This window comes from Carettochelys insculpta, chromosome 1 (assembly GCF_033958435.1).
Source record: "Carettochelys insculpta isolate YL-2023 chromosome 1, ASM3395843v1, whole genome shotgun sequence".
Lineage (NCBI taxonomy): Eukaryota > Metazoa > Chordata > Testudines > Carettochelyidae > Carettochelys > Carettochelys insculpta.
Genome location: NC_134137.1, coordinates 105,063,507 through 105,082,098, shown reverse-complemented (window position 1 = coordinate 105,082,098; position 18,592 = coordinate 105,063,507). Strand labels below are relative to the sequence as shown.

The 18,592-nt window shown below is 47.5% G+C and overlaps 1 protein-coding gene across 6 annotated transcripts in view; it reads left to right on the top strand.

Moving 5' to 3' along the window:
• The window catches only part of ABCC4 (ATP binding cassette subfamily C member 4 (PEL blood group)), a 227,138-nt gene that overhangs the window by 155,444 nt on the left and 53,102 nt on the right, over window positions 1-18,592 (top strand). For 5 of the 6 annotated variants that reach the window (XM_074989214.1, XM_074989223.1, XM_074989232.1 and 2 more), the window contains 2 exons: window positions 2,527-2,718; window positions 16,580-16,735. In XM_074989214.1, the coding sequence (XP_074845315.1) occupies window positions 2,527-2,718; window positions 16,580-16,735 (348 nt within the window). Of the gene's footprint in view, window positions 1-2,526; window positions 2,719-13,120; window positions 13,188-16,579; window positions 16,736-18,592 lie in introns of all 6 variants that reach the window. The other variant, XR_012644888.1, reaches the window with a different exon arrangement.

The following is an 18,592-nucleotide window of genomic DNA, read 5'->3' as shown; positions in this document are numbered from 1 at the left end:
GAGCTGTGCTGCTGGCAGCGCAATGCAAAGGTGGGGTCCCTGATTTTTTCCAGGCATAAGGGACTGCCAGCAAAGGGGAGTTTTGCCAGCAGAACCACATCTACACGGCTTGTTTTCTGCTGGCAGCAGCCTTTGCTGGCAGGGCGATCTCACGCAACTTGAGCTGTGTCTACACTACAGAGTTCTGTTGACAGAAGTTGCTGTTGACAGATATTTCCCGACAGAACCTCTGTCTACAGAACACATCCACACCTAATCGGTCTCCCCTGTTAATGCCCACTGTAGACAGAGAGCAGCCAGGCTGCCCAGCCCTCTGTCTACAGATGAGCCATCCAGAAGCTTTGCAAACAGGGCAGCCTGGTGAACCAGAAGCCCTTTGGGTCGACAGAGGGCTCCCTGGAGTGTCTACACTGGTTTTCTGATGACAGAAACTGTCTACAGAGGTGCTATGCCTCAAACTTTCACAACATAACTCTGTGAGGGAAAAGGTTGTTTTCTGCCAACAGATTCTAGACAACATATTTGTATTGTGGACGTTCCCTCGTTTTGTCGATAGAAGGCCTCTTCTGTAGACAGAACTTTATAGTGTAAATGCAGCTTATGCAAATTAGTCATATGACTATGCTAACGAGCACCCACCTGCATTTTCGAGACCCTCCTTTGCATCATGCTGCTGGCAGCACGGCTCAGTGTAGCTGCAGCCTAGAAATGTTATCTTTGCATTAATGGAATTTTAAAGACCCGATTACTTTTGTCTAAAGCCTTAGACCCTATTAATTTGTTTAAAGTTATTAAATGTTTACAATATGTTGAATTTTCATTCGTCACACTATATAAGGCTGAGACATTTTGTAAATTTTTTGTATATGGTAGAACATCTGTTTACTAAGGTGCTATTTGTTGCACATTACATATTTTAAAGTATAAAAAAGCACACTAAAAAGACACTATATCGCAAAAACTTTGTGTTGGCAGTTGTGGTTTATTTATAATTATTTATGATGAGTTACCATAACATTCTGGTAAATACAATATGCACACTACATAAAGAGTTAAAAAGGTTTATTTAGTGTTAAACTGTACTACAGCACCCTTGCTAGTAATGATTTTGTATTTAGCCTTTATGCGTGATAGCTGATTGTATTCTCAAAGATTGTTGCAAGCATGAATTAAGCCACCCTGATAAATCTTTTCTGATTGAGGGGAAGACACTGGTAGGCTTTTTGTCTGAATGACCAGGCTGTGGATTACTGAAGTTCAAAGTTGTGGGGCTGTGGAGGATGAATTATTCTGTGGCAGGTGAATTCAGTAGTATTGTAGAGCCAGCCTTATCATTTGCTAACACTAGTGTGGAATGTGCAGTACTTCATGGATCTTCCACAAATGGCTTCATTTTTCCATGACTCACAAGAACCCCCTTTTTTTTCGTTTTTGTCCCACTTAACTTTTCTTTACTAGTCATTTTTTCTTATTGCGTTCTGAGTCTCATGTATTTCCATGTGGCGGGAGAGGTCCAGAATGCAGACCTTGCTACTGCAGGGTTTATTTTCTGAGATTGCCTCCCTCCCCAGATCAAGGTAAGTCTGTGAGTACTATTACAATGATCTCTTTAGGGTTCGTAATGAAGTTAATGAAGCTGAGTAAGGTGAAATACAATGTACTGAGAAAAATTTAGTTTTTTTCTTACCATTTTTGATGTAGTAATCTGATGGAATGGCGGAACGGGTACCCATGGCCAAAAGCGTATTGGTTCCCATATTGGCAGAGAGCAAGATATAGCTCCAGTGTTTCAAATTTAGGGAGAGTTCTGTTATTTTTTCCATTTAAACCCCCATAAATTCTCAGTTACCCATAAATTCAGCTGCCCTCTTTTATATGTGTATCTGTGTATGTGAAGAAAAATTCTGCAAGCAATTTAGCCAGAACTGTAGTACCCAGCATATCGGTTTGATTCCACTGCCGAGGGAGAGACATTTATTTCAAGCAAGTGACAGTCATAGCCAGAGCTGCAAGGGACGAGGTCTTTGGTTAAGTATCAGAGGGTGTGGTGGCTCAGCGCACATAAAAATGATAAACTAGCCCATGATATTGCTCATAGGCTCTGCCTTCCTGTAGCTCAAATAGAAGCACTACTCCCATAGATGCCCATCAGAAGGTCAATGTATCATGTAGAAAATAAGGCTCCAGGCTTGCAAACCACTTCAACATGTGAGGAATCTCACTGATCTCAAATTAATACTAATGTTCAATCAATTAACGTGCTTTAAATTAAGTATATATTTAAGCTTTATTCTGGATCACAACCTATATTAGGAGGTAAGACCTATAGTCCTAATATATGTCCTATCCTAATAAAAATAGGACTATCACAATTTGTCCTTTTTGTCTCTGTCTCTCATATAACGTAAAGAAAATGTCCAGTGTTGTTCCACAGCTTCATTTTAAAATAAATAAATAAATAGATCAAACTGCTACCCAAACTAGAAACAAGTGTGAGTTTATTGCTTGTATGACATTTTCTTTTAGATGATCTCGGTAGAAAGAGTACTGGAGTACACAGCACTTGAAACGGAAGCTCCTTGGGAGTCCAGCAAACGCCCACCAGCTACCTGGCCCAGTGAAGGAGTGATAGCCTTTGAAAACGTTAACTTCACTTACAGTTTGGATGGCCCATTGGTGTTGAGGCACTTCTCTGTTCTAATTAAATCGAAAGAAAAGGTATGCATTGCATGTTTGCTTCAAATATACACAACATTTCGGCCAAGGAGACGATACTTTATTGTCTTTTTTTTTTTTTTTTCTGGCTCTATACAGTGCTAGAAAATTTACCAGGAGTGGTCAGACTTCAGCTCGCGAGCTGCCCATGTCTTTTTTGCAGTTAAAGTATGCCTTGCGGACCTCCCTGTATCCACCTATCAGACTGCAGATCAGGGCTGCTGTCCTGCAGCAGGATGGTGGGGTACTATGGGCTTCTGCCAGAGACAAATTGTGTCTGATGAGATGGGAGGTACTATTTAAAGGTTTCCCCTCTTCAGCTGTTTGTCATGCTCCCGCGTGTGGCCCCCTCTTCCCCTCAGCAGCCCCTCTCTGCTTGCAACCTGGTGTGAGCTCACTGTGCAGAGACTGCAGCAAGGGAGGGACTGCAGGCTGCTTCAGCTCTCCAGGGAGAGGCAGCAGCAAAACGCAGTGTTTCTGTGTTGCTCCCAGCAGCTAGCTTCCTGCTGCCTCTCCTCATGGCTGCAACTTCCAGTTTGCCAGCTCTAGGAACTGCTGTGCAGGGAGGGAGCCTGATGGTATCAAGTAACCAAGGAGGACCAGCAGAACCTGGCAAAAAATTGTGGGAAGGCACGTGACCCTGCATTACCCTCCAGGCACATTGCCTCTAGCTTCTGCCCAGTGCACAGGGACTTTCTCTTTGTGATATGTTTGTAAAGTGCCTGTCCCAGTGAGGTTTGGGTCTCTAGGTACTACATAGGCCACCGATGGGCCATAATTGTTGATGAGTTGGGCCACACCAAGAATTTGGGAAGCAGTCAAGGGCTGCACTCTTCCATGATGTTAATAGAGGGGAGAGGCGGAGTCTGGGAAGCAGCTGGGTGCAGACAGGAGCTCAGGGTAGGAGACTGGGGTGTGGGAACTGGGAAAGAGTTTGCATGAAGGAGCAGGCTGTGAACTGGAGCAGGAAACGGGTAGAGGACAGGGTGGGCAAAGGGGTGCAGGATCTAGGACAGGGCTGTGTCCTGGAGAGCACTGGAGGTGGAGGTGCAGGTTCTGGGAGAGGGCTGTGACCTGGGGCATGGCTGCAGACATTTGGGTTGTGGCTGAGGTTAGTGGATTGAGGTGCAAGGTCTGGGAGGGCATATGGGTGCAGGAGCCAGGGGTGCAGAAGGTTTGGGTTACATGGGGCAGAGGTGAAAGAGGGGGACAGAGGGACTGGACTGACAGCAGCCCAGCTGGCTTCTCAGTTAAGTTCCCTGCCTTTCGTGCCCCTGCAAAGGTTGCAGAGGCCATAGGTGGCTGCCTCTGAATGTTGCGAGCCCGGAGGGAGCAGGGTCTAGAGGGGAGGAGGGGTACTTCACACGCCGTCCATCCTGCAAACAGGCAGCTCCCGTTGGCAGGAAAGTGGCCAATGGGAGCTGCAAAATTTTGCTGGAGGCAGGGGCAGTATGTGAAGCCTCTCCCCTCCTCCTCACAGACTGGCAGCATTCAGAGAGCTGCTGTGAGCACAGGGAGGGGACAGGGCAGGCAGGAAGCTCATGCAGGCTCCTGTGAGCCGGACCTGGCAGCTTGGTGGGCCAGACCCAGCTCACAGGCTGCATTTTGCCCACCCTGACGTAGCCCAGTAACAATAATAAAACAAATACTGGTTTTGATAAGTGTTCCCAGTAAGCTGAGTGCTTGGACAGCCACCCAGGAGAGATTCAGGTGCCACCGAGCTGATCCCCAGAGGACCCATAGCCACCCACAGGGGGCAGCATGTATTTCTGTTGGTGGTGCTCATCCACACATGCCTGGGTGCACATAACAAAATGTATTCTGCCCATGGATGGAAAACATTAGGGGGAACACTGGTCTTGATCCTGTGGTTGGATCCACGTGGGAAGATCTGAATCTTTGGTGACTTCAGTGGGGCTCAACCCACAGGTATATGGATCCTCTTCAGCAGATCTGATCACATGATCATGGCTTTTATATCAAAATGCTCTGAAGTCACTAAAGCTGTGTCTAAACTAGCAAGTCCTTTTGAAATAGTTTTCTAAAGCAGGGCCTCTTTCGAAAGAGCCCGGGGAGCAGCTACACACAAAACCCCTACTTTCAAAACAATTTTTGAAAGAACGCAGCCCACCTTTTGAAGTCGCTCTTCCATTCCCCTGCCAGGAAGAGCGCTCCTTTTCGGAAGACACTTTCGACTGAAAAGTGTGTAGATGCTCTGCTAGCCACTCTTTCAAAAGAGGAGCTCCTCCATGGTGCCGGCCAGCTAGAGCACGGAGATGCCTCTGCCAGCACGAGCAGGGCTTTGTCCTCCCAGCGTCCATCTGTGTTTAAAGATGCAGGGACCCAGAAACCCCGTGACAGGAAGCTGAGAGTATGCTAGCAGCAGAAAGAGCATGAGCTGGCAGCAGCCTGCCCTCCAGCTGACAGCACAGCTCCCCAACACACCCCACCAGCGGTATGGCCAGCAGCCAAGAGCCCTGCGCCCCCAAGGGGTCCACCTCCGAACACATTGAGGGCTCCCAGGAGCCAAGCCAGGGCCCAAAAATGGGTCCCTTCCTGGACCGAGGCTGAAATAAAGGCCCTCCTTGGACTCTGGGAGGAGGAGGTCCTCCACCATCAGGCTGGCCAGCGCCGGAATGCAGTGGCGTTACTCCAACTCTTGATGGGCCTGACACGACTGGGGCACCCCAGCCACACACTGGATCAGGTCAGATCCAAAGTCAAGGAATTCTGGCAGGCTTACTGCTGTGCAAGAGATGGGGCCAGCCACTCGGGCAATGTCCACCAGCTGCCCCCTTCCCCCACAAACACTACTGAGATCTCGACCGGCTACTAGGTATGAAGGACGCAGCTGAGCCAGAGGCCATGATGGACACTGCAGCGCCAGAGCCCCAGCCCCAGCCTGAGCCCCAGGACCAGCTGGGACCCTCAGGCAAGAGCTGGGACCAGGAGCTGGAAACCTCCTTGGATGAGGAGGGCTCTCTCTTTACTGCCATCCCCTCCAGGTCATCAGACCAGGCCCCCTCCATGCAGGCCTCCCTTGAATTTATCAAGTAGGTAACCAGCAACTGGGACACCCTGGGCCATGAGGGGAGCATCCACCCCAGGCTCAGGTGGCAGTAGGACAGCCACACGGCTGCTGGTCACTGTCTGGACATATCCCTGATGGTCGCATCCCCCAGGCCGCAGGGCAGACCACACACAGCACTCAGAACCTGCTGCTGTGGACGACACCACAACCTGTGTGCCCGGACGGGTTAGAAGGGGTTGTGGACCACTCTCAACACATGCCCCACCCACGCGGGAACCCCTTAGTGCCTGGGATCCCTCAGGGCCACTGCGTCATCGGAGGGGGGGCTGGCCACTGAGGATGGGGAGCACAGCCCTTGGAGCCTGGTGGACCATCCCTCTCCTCTTATGTCTCCACCACTCTGCCTTCGAAGAGCCGGGTGAGCCCCGTCCAGGGCCAGGGGGCCTATCCACAGCTGCCGAGAGGCCCAATCCAACTCGCTCCCTGGTGTCTGGGCAGAACCATTCCTGGAGGTTGCCCCACCTCTGCCCCTGGGAGGAGGAGGCCACCGTGTACATGGCAGCCATCAAGCAGCAGACTGCTGTGCTCGAGAAGTGTCTGGAGCTGGAGCAGGCTGACATAGAGTTGTGGTGGGAGGCCTGGGGTGAGGTCACTGTGGCCCTCCAGGCTCTCACCTGGCCCATCATAGAGTAGCTGCCCCCTGCCCCCATCTCTGCTGCCCTCCCTCCCTGCTGGCTGACTTCCCTGCCCTGATCCCACCAGGCCTCCCCTGAGCAGCCTGGTTGGCAGTATGCTGATGGCTCATCACCAGCGCAGGCCAGGGCGAGCCAGTCCCCCCGGCCACCTCCCTCCAGCCTCTGAGCCCATGACTATAGCAGCCCTGCCCCTCCCCTACCTCCCTGTGGTCTCAGCCCTGCCCATACACCCAACACTGGTCGTGGCCCCCTGCCCCACCCCAAACCCCTCTTTGTGTTCAGGTGTCCCCACTCCCACCTGCCACAATGTACATAGCTTCCCCCTGTTCTCCCCTGTATTTACCTCCATATTTGTTCTTTGCATTAGGCAACAGTTGCTAGAGTTAGAGGAACAGTTTATTTTCAGTCACCCCCTATCCCCTGTAATTCTTGGGGCAGCAGTGAGGGGCATGTGTGGGGCATCACTGCGGGCCCCTGAGTGAAGGCCATCTTGTTGTTCTTCCTGACCTGCATCCCATCCTGGTGCGCCTGGTGGCATGGGGCAGCAGTTGGTTGCTCATAGCCGGGGCCTTTCAAAAGGGCGGATTGGAGGCTCGATACACTTCTTGTGTGTAGACACTTGCTTTCAAAAACTCGCCTTTTGAAAGCGTGCTGTAGTGTAGACGTAGCCAAAAGGAAAACAATCTGCATGCCAGTCGTGTGGTTACAAAATAAATAAATCGTTGGGGGTATGCAAAACTGTTAGCCGCCTCGTGAACACATTACTATTACTAAGTAAAAAGAAATGCTTATTTTGGAAGAGTCACATCTTGCTTAAGGGCATCTTGAGAAGACAAAGCTGCTGTTATGATTCCTACAGTTTGTATCCAGCGGGCAAAAGAAAGGTCATGTATGCCAATACAACAAACTTGTGAATAGTCAGAAGTAGCTGTATTAGTCTGTATCTTAACAAAACAAAAAAGCAGTCCTGTAGCAGCACTTTAGCAAAATAATTTATTAGGTGATGAGCTTTCAGGGGACAGGCCCTTCAGAATTTCCACATCTGGAGAAGTGGGTCTGTCCCATGAAAGCTCATCCCCTAACAACTAACTTGTATTAGCTAACTGCTTGTGATTTTTTTGCCTAAATTAGATGCCGTGTTAATAACTTTTCCACCAGTATTGATCTTGGCAAGCAAAACTATTAAGCTAAGTATGGACAGTAAAAGGGGGAGACAAACAGAGCCATGCAAATACACATTGAGTATTCACTAAAGGAAGCACAAAGGGGGAAGAAGGGCCAATACAAAAGGTGGAGAGCAACAATAACAGAAAAGGAGGGTGCACACACACACACAATCCCCCAGTATGGGGAAGAAGGAAAGAAAAGGGGGAGAAAACCAAGTGTATAATTTTAAGATTGTGGGCATTTTATTTCTCTTCCTTTTGGCTACTTACCCAATTAACTGTCAGCATTAATTACGTTAGTAGCCAAAAGAAACATACAAAAACCCTCACTCTGAAAACTTTGAACTCTTCTCCTTTTGCCCCACCTCCCAATTTTGACACCATCTCAACTGAAAGAGTGTGATAAGGCAAGTTTTCCCCATAGGCAAATGAAATTAGAGCCCTGCAGTGTTAATTCATATTTTGCCACATTTCAAATGCACATACACTTTTTTTTTTTTGAGTGGGAAATCTTCCCTGGGAGGTTGGTTGATTTCTATGCAATCATTGTCCTCGCTTAATTTGTTAAATGCCCTTTCATTCAGCCCCAGCCTCTGTTACAATTCTCAAGTGAATCATTTTAATAACAAGACTATTACTACAAGAATTCAGTCCCTCTACCTTGTACAAAGATGATTTCACAGAGAAAGGTAAGTGGGAGGTGAGGGCAAGGAATTTACAAAGTGTAGAAAAAAGCTGTTTATCTTGTCCGTACTTTTCTTGCCTTGGGGCCAGCTCTGTAGCAGTTATAATCAGACACTCTAATGTAATAGTGAACAAGAAGATTTAAATTTCATGGCAAGAAACAGAAGTAAAATAAAAGACCAGAAGTAAGAGAGGTGCTCAGACACTAGCTAAATGCTTATTGCTTTTTTTTTTAATCTGGGTGATTGTGCTGTGGGTTTGTCATCTGAAAGGGAATTTTCTGAGTTTGAAGTTCCTGCAGCACTGGAGAGAGCTTGGCTTCCTTTTTTTGAAGCTACTGGTTTTGATAATGTATCATGCGCTGTGACAGTAGACTGTCATCACTGCAATGTGTAAAATACTAGGCTTTCACCTATCTGCCCATATTTCCTGGATTTTGGTAAGAGGGAAGCCTTTCTTGAAAACCTTGTAGTTGCTAACATGTCAGGCCACGTCAACGCTACAGGATCTGCCATGGTACAGCTATGGCACCAAAGCTATGCTGTTTCAGTCCTATAGTGTAAACACAGATGACCGTGATGGAAGGTTTTTTTCCATCACTGTAGGTACGCTGTCTCCCCAAGTGATGACAGCTAGGTCAACAAAAACATTTTTGTGTCAGCCTCACTGTCTCTATAGTAGGGGTTAGGCTGATGTAGGTACAGTGTGCAGGCATGTGGATTTTTCAGTCCATCTTCTCTGAGAACTGTAGCTGTGTTGACCTAAGGTTTAAATATAGACTATGTCAAAGTATTTTCTCATTGTCCTCTATAGACTCAAACAACACTTAGCACCTAACGTAGATGAAGACTATGTCTACACTGCGGAAGCTTCTTGGAGTAGCTGGTCCTGGAACCCACAAAAGGAGAGACTAGCAAAATGGTTTATTATTATTTTAACCATTTTTTATTATTAGTATTATATTATAATATTTCATTATTAACCATTTTGCTAGTCTTTAAAGTGCTACTTGACTGCTTTTTGTTTTGATAGTGTATAGACTAGCACGGCTTCCTCTTTGTTACTATACAAAAGGAGAGGTAGTTCTTGATTTAGTCCTAAGTGGAGCACAGTGACTAGCACAACTGCTTGGTAATAGTGACCATAATATAATTAAATTTAACATCCATGTGGTGGGAAAAACACCAAAGCAGCCCACCATAGTAGCACTTGGTTTCAGAAAAGGGAGCTACATGCAAGTGAGGATGTTAGGTGAGCAAAAATTAAAAGAAACAGTGCCAAAAGTGAAATCCCTCCACGCTTCTTTCATAGGAACAGGGCTGAAACGCCAAGTCCTGGCAGGTACCTCCTGTTGAAACCCTAAGAATCATTCCTAGCTAGCCCCATGGTTCTCAACCTGTTTGCCACTGTGGGTCGCATATACAGTGCTTTCTGATTCTGTGGGCCTCATGCACACAATATGTGTAGCCCTCGCAATGTCACATGGTCCGCAGCTGTGTGCTGATTGGGCCTCAGTTGGCTCCTGGGGCACAGGTTGAGAAGTACTGTTCTAGCCCCACCACCATGCTGTGGGCCTGAAGCCCTGGGAGGTGCTCTAAGCCCAAGCAGGCATAACCCATGGGACTGAAGCCCTGACAGGACACCCTGGGTCAGGCTGAAGCCCTGTGTATCAGCTAGCATACTGCATGGGGCTGAAGCCTCAAGCCCCAACAGGTGCACCTGGCTCTCCAACTTCTGAAGATTAGTGTAGGCGTCTCAGAGTGTCAGTAAGTTTGGCCACCCCTGTCCTAGAGGATAGGTCTATTGATGGCTGTTCTCCACAATAGTCAGGAACACAACCCTCTGCTCTCAATGTCTCTAAGGCTTTGTCGGGAGGGGGCAAGTGTAGAAGCAGCCTAAGTCTCTAACTTACAGAAGCTTCATCTGGATGATAGGGGATAGATGCCCTTTTTTATCCTTCTGAAGCCCCTGACGTTGGCCAGGCTATTGGCTATTCTTCTGTTCTTCGTTTAAGGTTCAAAGGTAGGCCATGCCAAAGAGAGTGTGGCTTTTAAACATGACTGTCCCTGTCAAAGCTAGATGTTAGGTGCCCTTTGAAAACATGTGAACGCATTGGGTCTTCCATTTGCTAAACATACTTTATTTTCTGTGTGTACTAATCAGGGACACAGTCCTGCTGACTGACCCCGGATGTCTGGAGGTTGCCATTGGCTTAGGGCTGCACATGGGTCTGCCTGTGTGGTTTCAGTTGCAGGATGGGGAACCATATGTGCAGGACAGATTTGAGAATGACCTATATATGAAAGAATAATTTGCTTTTTGAATCACATGATGTATAAAAAGGAATAAAATTCTGTTTACTGACAGCCAGTTCAAATTCATGTTGATTTTAGCAGACTGTAATCAGTTCAGAGAAATCCATTTGTATTTTTTGTCAGACGTTGAAAAATGTGATGCTTTCATTTGATGCCTGCCTGAAAGAGAGATGTTAACAATATAAGCAGCTGCATTTTTGTTGCAAGGGCTACTTTATTTTTCATCATGTTTTCCTTCATGTTGTTAATACAGTAGCATATGGCACTAAGGTTTTCAAAAGAAATACCTTTGGACTCTCATATTTAAAACACTTCTTGTATGTGTTCTCCATTTAGCTTTTTTCTTTCTGATTTATTTTTCTGAAGGAAGAAGAGATTTTGTAGAATTTCATCTGAAATAGTTCTGATTATTTCACTTATTTTTTCCATTGATAACATTCCTTTAAACAGTTGCTAAAATTATACTCTCTTTTAGGAAAGAGCAAAATAATTATTAATACTTACATAATAGTGTTTGCACCTACCTCTCTGAACCAATCATTCAATAAAATCATAAAATTGGAAAATGTAGAGGTGGAAATGACTTTTTAGATCATTCAGTCCATGTTCCAAGTAGCTGCTCCTTCCAGTATATTCTCTTGTGCTTAATCTAGGTTTTTTGTTTGTTTGTTTGTTTGTTTGTTTTAAATACAGGTTCTGCCAGTTTGCTTGGGAACCTATTCCATAGCTTAATGTCTCTGGTAGGAGTGTTTTCCTGGTATTCTCCTTAAGGTTTCCTACCCTTAAATTTTCCTTCCCTTAATATCATTCCAGTATTTCTGTGGATCACATTACATAATTGTCCTCTTTTGTTTGGTGTTTGTACTTTTCAAATATTCTTCTTTTGTCATGTGCCCTTTTAGTCACTTAGGCTATGTCTATACTAGACTAAGAAAATTGACCACAGACATGCAATTTTAGCTTGAGTTGTCCATGCCTAGCTAACGTGTCTGTCTGTATGGTGGAAGGTTGACAGGAGTGTTTCTCCCTTGGACCTCCCTTACTCCTCGCATGTCACGAGGAGTTACAGGGGTCGACTGCAACCCCTGAGAGCTTGATTTTGTGCATCCAGACTACATGCGTGAAATCAAGCCCCAGATGATCAACCCTAAGCAGTTGATAAGCTCTGAGCCATGCTACACTACATACATCAGTGGTTCTCAACATTTTCAGGTTATGGTACCTCTTTCAGAAGTCTGCTTTATGTTATGTATACCACAGGTTTCACCTCACTTAAAAACTACTTGCTTACAAAATCAGACTTAAAAAATACAGTAGTGCCACAGCATATTACTGAAACATAGCTTATTTTCTCATTTTTGATATATATAATTAAAAGATAAATCAATTGGAAAATAAATATTGTACTTACCTTTCAATGTATAGCAAATAGAGAGCAGTATGAACAAGTGTATGAAATATTAGTTGTATTGACTTCACTAGTGCATTTTATATATCCTATTGTAAAACTAGGATAATGTTTAGATGAGTTGACATACCCCACGAAAGACCTCTGTGTCATGTATCTCCAGGGGTGTTTGTGCCCTTGGTTGAGAACCATTGCTGTATATATTTAACCATTTTATCTTTCTTCTTCAGTTGTTGATATTGGTGAAAGTGTATGATGCATGACTCTTTCGGAATTTTGGTCTGTTTAGAACGCTCCAGAGTAGTACTTTCTTCCTTGACCAGAAGATGAACATTGAGGGCATGGAAATGCCCTTAGTGATTCTTGGTGACCCTGTTTGCCTCTTGTGCATTTGGCTCATGAAGCCATTCACAGGTACCCTGGACGCCAGTAAGGAGCTCTTCAACTACAATCTGAGCAGGTGCAGAATTGTGGTAGAATGTGTCTTTGGCCATTTAAAATCCAGGTTCTGGTGCCTTCTGACCCTCTTGGACCTCAGTGAGAAAACATTACCTTTGGTGGGTATAGGGAAAACAAAAAGATAATAAGCTCATAGTGCATCACATTTTAGCTTTCTGCTGGTAGGTGATTCCTTGGGGGTAGAGTGCAGCAATCTCCATGACCCCCTCTCCCCTTCATTCTGGATCCTTGATGAGAGGAGGGGGCAGAATGTGTGGAAGGAGGAGGTTTGGAAGAGGGGACATAGATTGTACAGTGGGTGCAGAGCCATGAGCAGTGGAGGGAACTAATTGTGTGGAGGGAAGTCTGAGGGGCCCTGGAGTGGCCAGGGGATACAGAGCCTCAACCAGGTGAAGAGAATGAATATGGATAGGGTGGCATATAATGGGGCATGTATTGGACAGGAGGTGTAGAGTTTTTGGTGTTTGATTATTGAAGCATTGCTTTCGTAATTTCCATTTGCCTGGTCATTATTGACAGGATTGAAGCATGCATTTTAGCTCGATTGTTCACTGTGCTTGCTTCTGCTTTCTCAGCTCCTCTTTCTTGCTTTCCTGCCACTTCAAAATAATCTGTCATCATTACTTGACATGACTTCTTTCTCCTAGGCATTTGAAGCAACCTCATTTCAGGAGGACTGTGGCCTCCACTGTGGCCTCTACTCCAGTTTGCAAGGTTGTTTCTTGCATTTTTTTAAAAAAATTGAAATATTAAGGGTATTGTCAATAGCAACATTTTTATCTTTACTCAGAACAATGAGCATATTGATAGAATGAATGGCTGTCTGTCTTTATGGGAGAACTTATTGCAACTGCAAGGTGTAATGGGGTTCGGGAATCCCCAAGCACTGCACCCTATCCACAGCCAGAAGTGACTCTCACTCTGCAGGTAGAACAGGAAATGTATTTGTCAACAGAGATACAGCGTAGTGCAAAGGTGTCAGTACAGCAGGCAGAGACAGTCATTCCAGTCCACCTTGGGGAGAGGAGGCCTGAGGGGTGTCCCATCTAGGGACTAGCCCCCTGCTCTCCCTCTCTTTCCTCAGCACAGGTGCGCTGCCTTCCAACTTTCCCCCTCCTCACCTTCTAACTGCCACTTCTGATTCAAACCAGCTGGGCTCCTCCCCACTCTTTTTTTCAGGACAGAGGTGTTATCTGCCAGCTTAGGTTACAGACAGCAGAGGGCCACTCCTAGCTGGTGTGAGCTGCTCAGCCTGACTTTTACACACATCTACCCCCCACTCCCTCCCTCCTTCCAGACTGAACTGAGTGGGGTCACTTAGCCAGTAACCTGGGGAGGTTCGGGGCCCGCCCTGCATAATAGGGCATCTGCTGTGATATTGTTATTCCCCTTGACATGGACCACCTCCATATTGTAGTCCTGCAGGAGCAGGCTCCACTGCAGGAGCTTGGCGTTGGCCCCTTTCATGTGATGCAGGCAAGTCAGGGGTGAATGATCACCATACACTGTGAAGCACCACCCAAACAGGTACAGCTGCAGGTTCCCCAGAGCCCACACTATGGCTAGACTTTCCTTCTCTATGGCTGCATAATTCTGCTCCCAAAGCAGCAGCTTCTTGCTCAGGTACACAATAGGGTTCTTTCTCCCTTGTCGTTCACCTGTGTTAGCACAGCACCCAGCTCAGTGTCTGAGGTGACAATGAACACCATAAAGTGCTTCTCAGAGTCTGTTTGCCAGCACTGGGGCCCTGCCCAGGGTCTCTTTCAGTGTGCAGCGAGCCCCCTGGCACTGCTCAGTCCAGACCACCTTGTCTGGCTTACCCTTCTTACACAGTTCCATGAGGTGGGGGGGCTGCAATGGAGCTAAAGTGGGGCACAAACCTCCAGTAGTAACCCACCATTCCTATGAAAGCCTGGATCTGCTTCTTAGTCTGTGGCACCAGCCACTCTCTGACGGCCTCCACGTTAGCTAGCTCTGGCTTTAAGTAGCTGCTGCTCACCTTGTGGCCCAGGTAGGTGACCTTGGCCATCCCCACCTTGCATTTCCCCGCTTTGATAGTCAGCTCAGCCTCCTGAAGTCAGTCCAGCACTTGGCTGCCCTGGGACACATGGCCCTCCCATGTCTGACTGAAGATGCAAATGTCCATATAAGCCAGGGCAAAGCTCTCCATCTCTCTCAGTAGCTGGTCTACCAGGTGCTGGAAGGTGGCTAGTGCCCCCTTCAGGCTGAAAGGCAGGACCAGGAACTCATAGAACCCCACCAGGTTGATGAAATCCGATTTGAGATGGGCATCTTGAGCTAGTGGCACTTGCCAGTACCCCTTGGTTAGGTCTGTGGTGGTGAGGTAGCGGGCTCCCCCAAGCTTGTCCAGGAAGTCGTCAGGCCTGGGCATGGGATAGGCATCCAACATGGCAAAGGCATTGAGTTTGCCATCCTTTTTGTGGACCAGCACCTCAGGAGAGGCCCAGGGGCTGGAGGATGGCTGGATCACCCCCAGGGCCAACATGTCTTGGACCTCCCATTCTATGTCCTGGGTGGTTTTCTCCATGGCTCTGAATGGTGTACACTTTTTAGGGATGTTGGCGCCTGTCTCTATTTGGTGGACAGCCAAGTTAGTGAGTCCAAGACATTTGGAGAACAGCTGTTGGTGTGAATGCAGCACCTCCCTGATCTCCATCTGCTGGGCAGGGGTCAGCTGGTCAGAGAGGGAATAGATTCCAGCAAGGAGCCAGCTGCAGTCCCAGCGAGCAGATCCACCAAGGGATCATCCCCCTTCCCTTCCTAGTAGCTGCACATGGCCAGCGCCAATATCTCCCTATCCCAGTACAGTTTCATCATATTCAAATGGTACACGCGGTGACTGTGAGCCTGATTGGACAGTTCCACCACACAGTTCACCTCATTTAGCTGTTTGATGACCTTGAAGGGGCCATCCAGGCTGCTTGCAGCTTGTTCTGCCACGCAGGTATGAGAACCATCACTTGGTCCCCAGTGGCATAGGTTTGTGTCCAGGTGTTGCAGTCATACCAGACTTTTTGCTTCCCTTGGGCCGTGGACAGGTTCTCCCAGGCCAGGCCCATGTTCTCAGCAAGCTTTTCTTGGAAGGCCAATACATACTCCACCACTGACTCCCCTTTGGGAGAGGCCTTCCCCTCCCACTCATCTCTTAGCAAGCCCCCGACCCTCCTTCCACACAGCAGCTAAACGGGGAGAACCCTGTGGTTGCATACAACCTTTCTGTATGCAAACAGCAGGTGGGGTAAGTACTTGTCTCAGTCTTGTGGGTGCTGGTTCATAAAGGTTCTCATTAGGGTGCCACTGAACCTTTCCACCAGCCCATTGGTCTGAGGATGATAGGCTGTGGCCCAGGTGTGCTGGACCTCACACATCTCCCACAAGCTTCACCGCAGGGCTTCGAAATTGGACCCTTGGTCAGTAAGGACATCCTTGGGGAACCCCACACTGCTGAAGATAGACAGCAGTGCTTCCGCCACAGTGTCACCCTCGATAGAAGTCAGGCCACTGCTTCTGGGTAGTGCATGGCAAAGCCTACCACTACCAGGATGTATTTCTTCCCAAAATGGGTTGCCGTACTGAAGGATTCCACGATGTCCACAGCCGCTTTCTGGAAAGGCTCCCCTGTGACAGGCAGTGGCCTCAAGGCAGCTTTCCCCTTGTCTCGGGTCTTCCCCACCCTCTGGCAGGGGTCGTAGGACTGGCAATACTGATGGACAGCCACAAAGACTCCTGGCCAGAAGAAATTGTGTAACAGCTCCCTGCTCTCCTTCTCTCTCCTCAGCACAGTCTTGCTGCCTTTCAACTCCACACCCATCCACCTTCTAATGGCCACCTCTGATTCAAACCAGCTGGAGTCCTCCCTGCTGTTCGTTCAGGACAGAGGTGTTACCTGCCAGCTTAAATTACAGACCGCAGGGGCTCATCCCCAGTGAGTGTAAGATGCTCAGCTTGACTCTCACACACATCCACCCACCGCACTCTGTCACACAAAGCCACTCTGTGGACTCTTAAAGTTGAAGAATGCATGATTTCAAGCAGAACAATTTAAGCTCTTCTTCATCTTATGTTTTCCTTGGTTGTTTTTTCAGGTTGGAATTGTGGGAAGAACAGGAGCTGGAAAGAGCTCTTTGATAGCAGCCCTCTTTCGACTGGCTGAACCCAAAGGACGCATTTGGATTGATAAGTACTTAACATCAGAACTGGGACTTCATGACTTGCGGAAAAAAATTTCCATCATACCTCAGGTAGGAAGCTGACTGTGTCCACCACAGGCATTTTCATTTTAGGACTGTAACATTTTAAAGAACTCTGTCAAGGTCAAGTCTATCAACTTTTTTTTTTTTCTGTTTTCTTCTCTCTGTTTGTAGTACTCCTAGATACTTAAATTTCACCCTTGTCCATTCTGCAACTATTAATTGTCCTGTCTCCTCACTGTAGCCTTAGAGTGGAGCTGGAATAATCATGGCTTTTTAAACAACTTTTTTATCTGTGGAGTACTGTCACACTCAACCTACTGTTTTCTCTGTGCATCAGTGATATCAATATCAGCACATTTCTAGAAACAGTTCGAATTAAAGTTTGCTGGCTAACTGATGCTGAACAGCCAGCACAGCACATACTTCATAGACTTCCCCCACCCCACCCCTACCCCCCAAAAACTAAAAAGACCTAGTAGCTATTGCTTTTCTTAATCTCTCAGCTGCGGACTACTAAATTGAAAACAACAGCCTCTATATTAAGTATCCAAGTGATTCAGTCTGAAAGTAGCGCATATTTTGGGGCCAATATGTCTTGGTCATTTAAATTAATCCACTCTTGTGGACTTGTTCTTCAACAGCTAGTTTGAGACAATAGCTGTGATAGTGCATCTGTGAAATTGGATGTATTTGAAATAATTTACAAGACAGCCTCTTCCGTAACATATAGGATCATCCCTTTGTGTTTGACTCTCCTCTTCTCTGTCCTGTTTGTGCTGTTGTGGCTGGAAAGTAGGTGGGTGCAAGCAGTATGACACCTTCCTGACTAGAAGAAAGATGCAGAGAATGCATACCAGGAGTATGTTGCACTCAAGCAACATACCACTGACATATGATCTGTGACCTGTGACCCTGGCGGTCCACCATTTTTCTATTGCCTGGTCCTGACCTAGAACGTAGGGTGAAGCCATCAGATCTTCCTCTTCATTTTTTTGTAGTTTGAATGCAGTCATATATGAAAACTTGGTATCTTTTTGGAAGTATAGTGAGGTAAGGACATGGGAGAACAGTGGAGGACCTAGTGGACTTGGACCCCCACATATTGTTACAACAAAAGAGTTTGGCATGATCAACATGCCTTTGAGTAGCAAGGCCTATGCAGGCCACTGGCTTCCATGGGAAATCTGACCTACCCTCTATCGACAATTCCCCTTAGAGAATGGAACGTAGCTCTAGCAGCCATGACTGTAGGTTGCCCCCTCTGTAGTGCCATACTCCTTTCCTGAAGACATGGCCTCCAAGGCATCTGGTTTGCACGGGGTGACCATATTTCCCTAAGTCAAATATGAGACACCCGGGGATGGAGGGAAGGGAAATTGCATGGCTCTATAGCTGCAGCTGCCAAGCAAGTGCAGCTCCCTGACTGCCACAGGGTGCTGGAACAAGGCTGACACTCCATGGGGAAGCTCCCCAGTTGCAGAGATGGTTGCCCTCCAGAAGCAGGGCGTTCGCCAGATGATCCATGTCGCTGGGCGCCTGGAATGGGGCTGCCACCCTGCAGGGGACGTTCCCGGCTGCCCCATGCCTCCGGGTGCCAGGAACAGGGCTGCAGCCAGGTGGGTGAGGCTCCCAGCTTCTTCCAGTACTATGGGGAGCTGGGAGTGGGGCTGCACAGCTGCTGGTTAGGCTCCTGATTTCTCCCCATACCATGGGGAGCTGGGGATGAGGCTGTGGCCTGACAGGTGAGGTTGCCAGCTTCCCCAAGCCATGGGGACCCAGAACAAGGCTGCAGTCCTGCCTTGAGGGGGAAGGGGTATCCCTTGCTGGAGGGGCAGCTGCCCAGGGCACCATGTCTCATTAAAGTCTTAAAAAGGACTGTGGGATACACAATGCCCTACCCCAAAC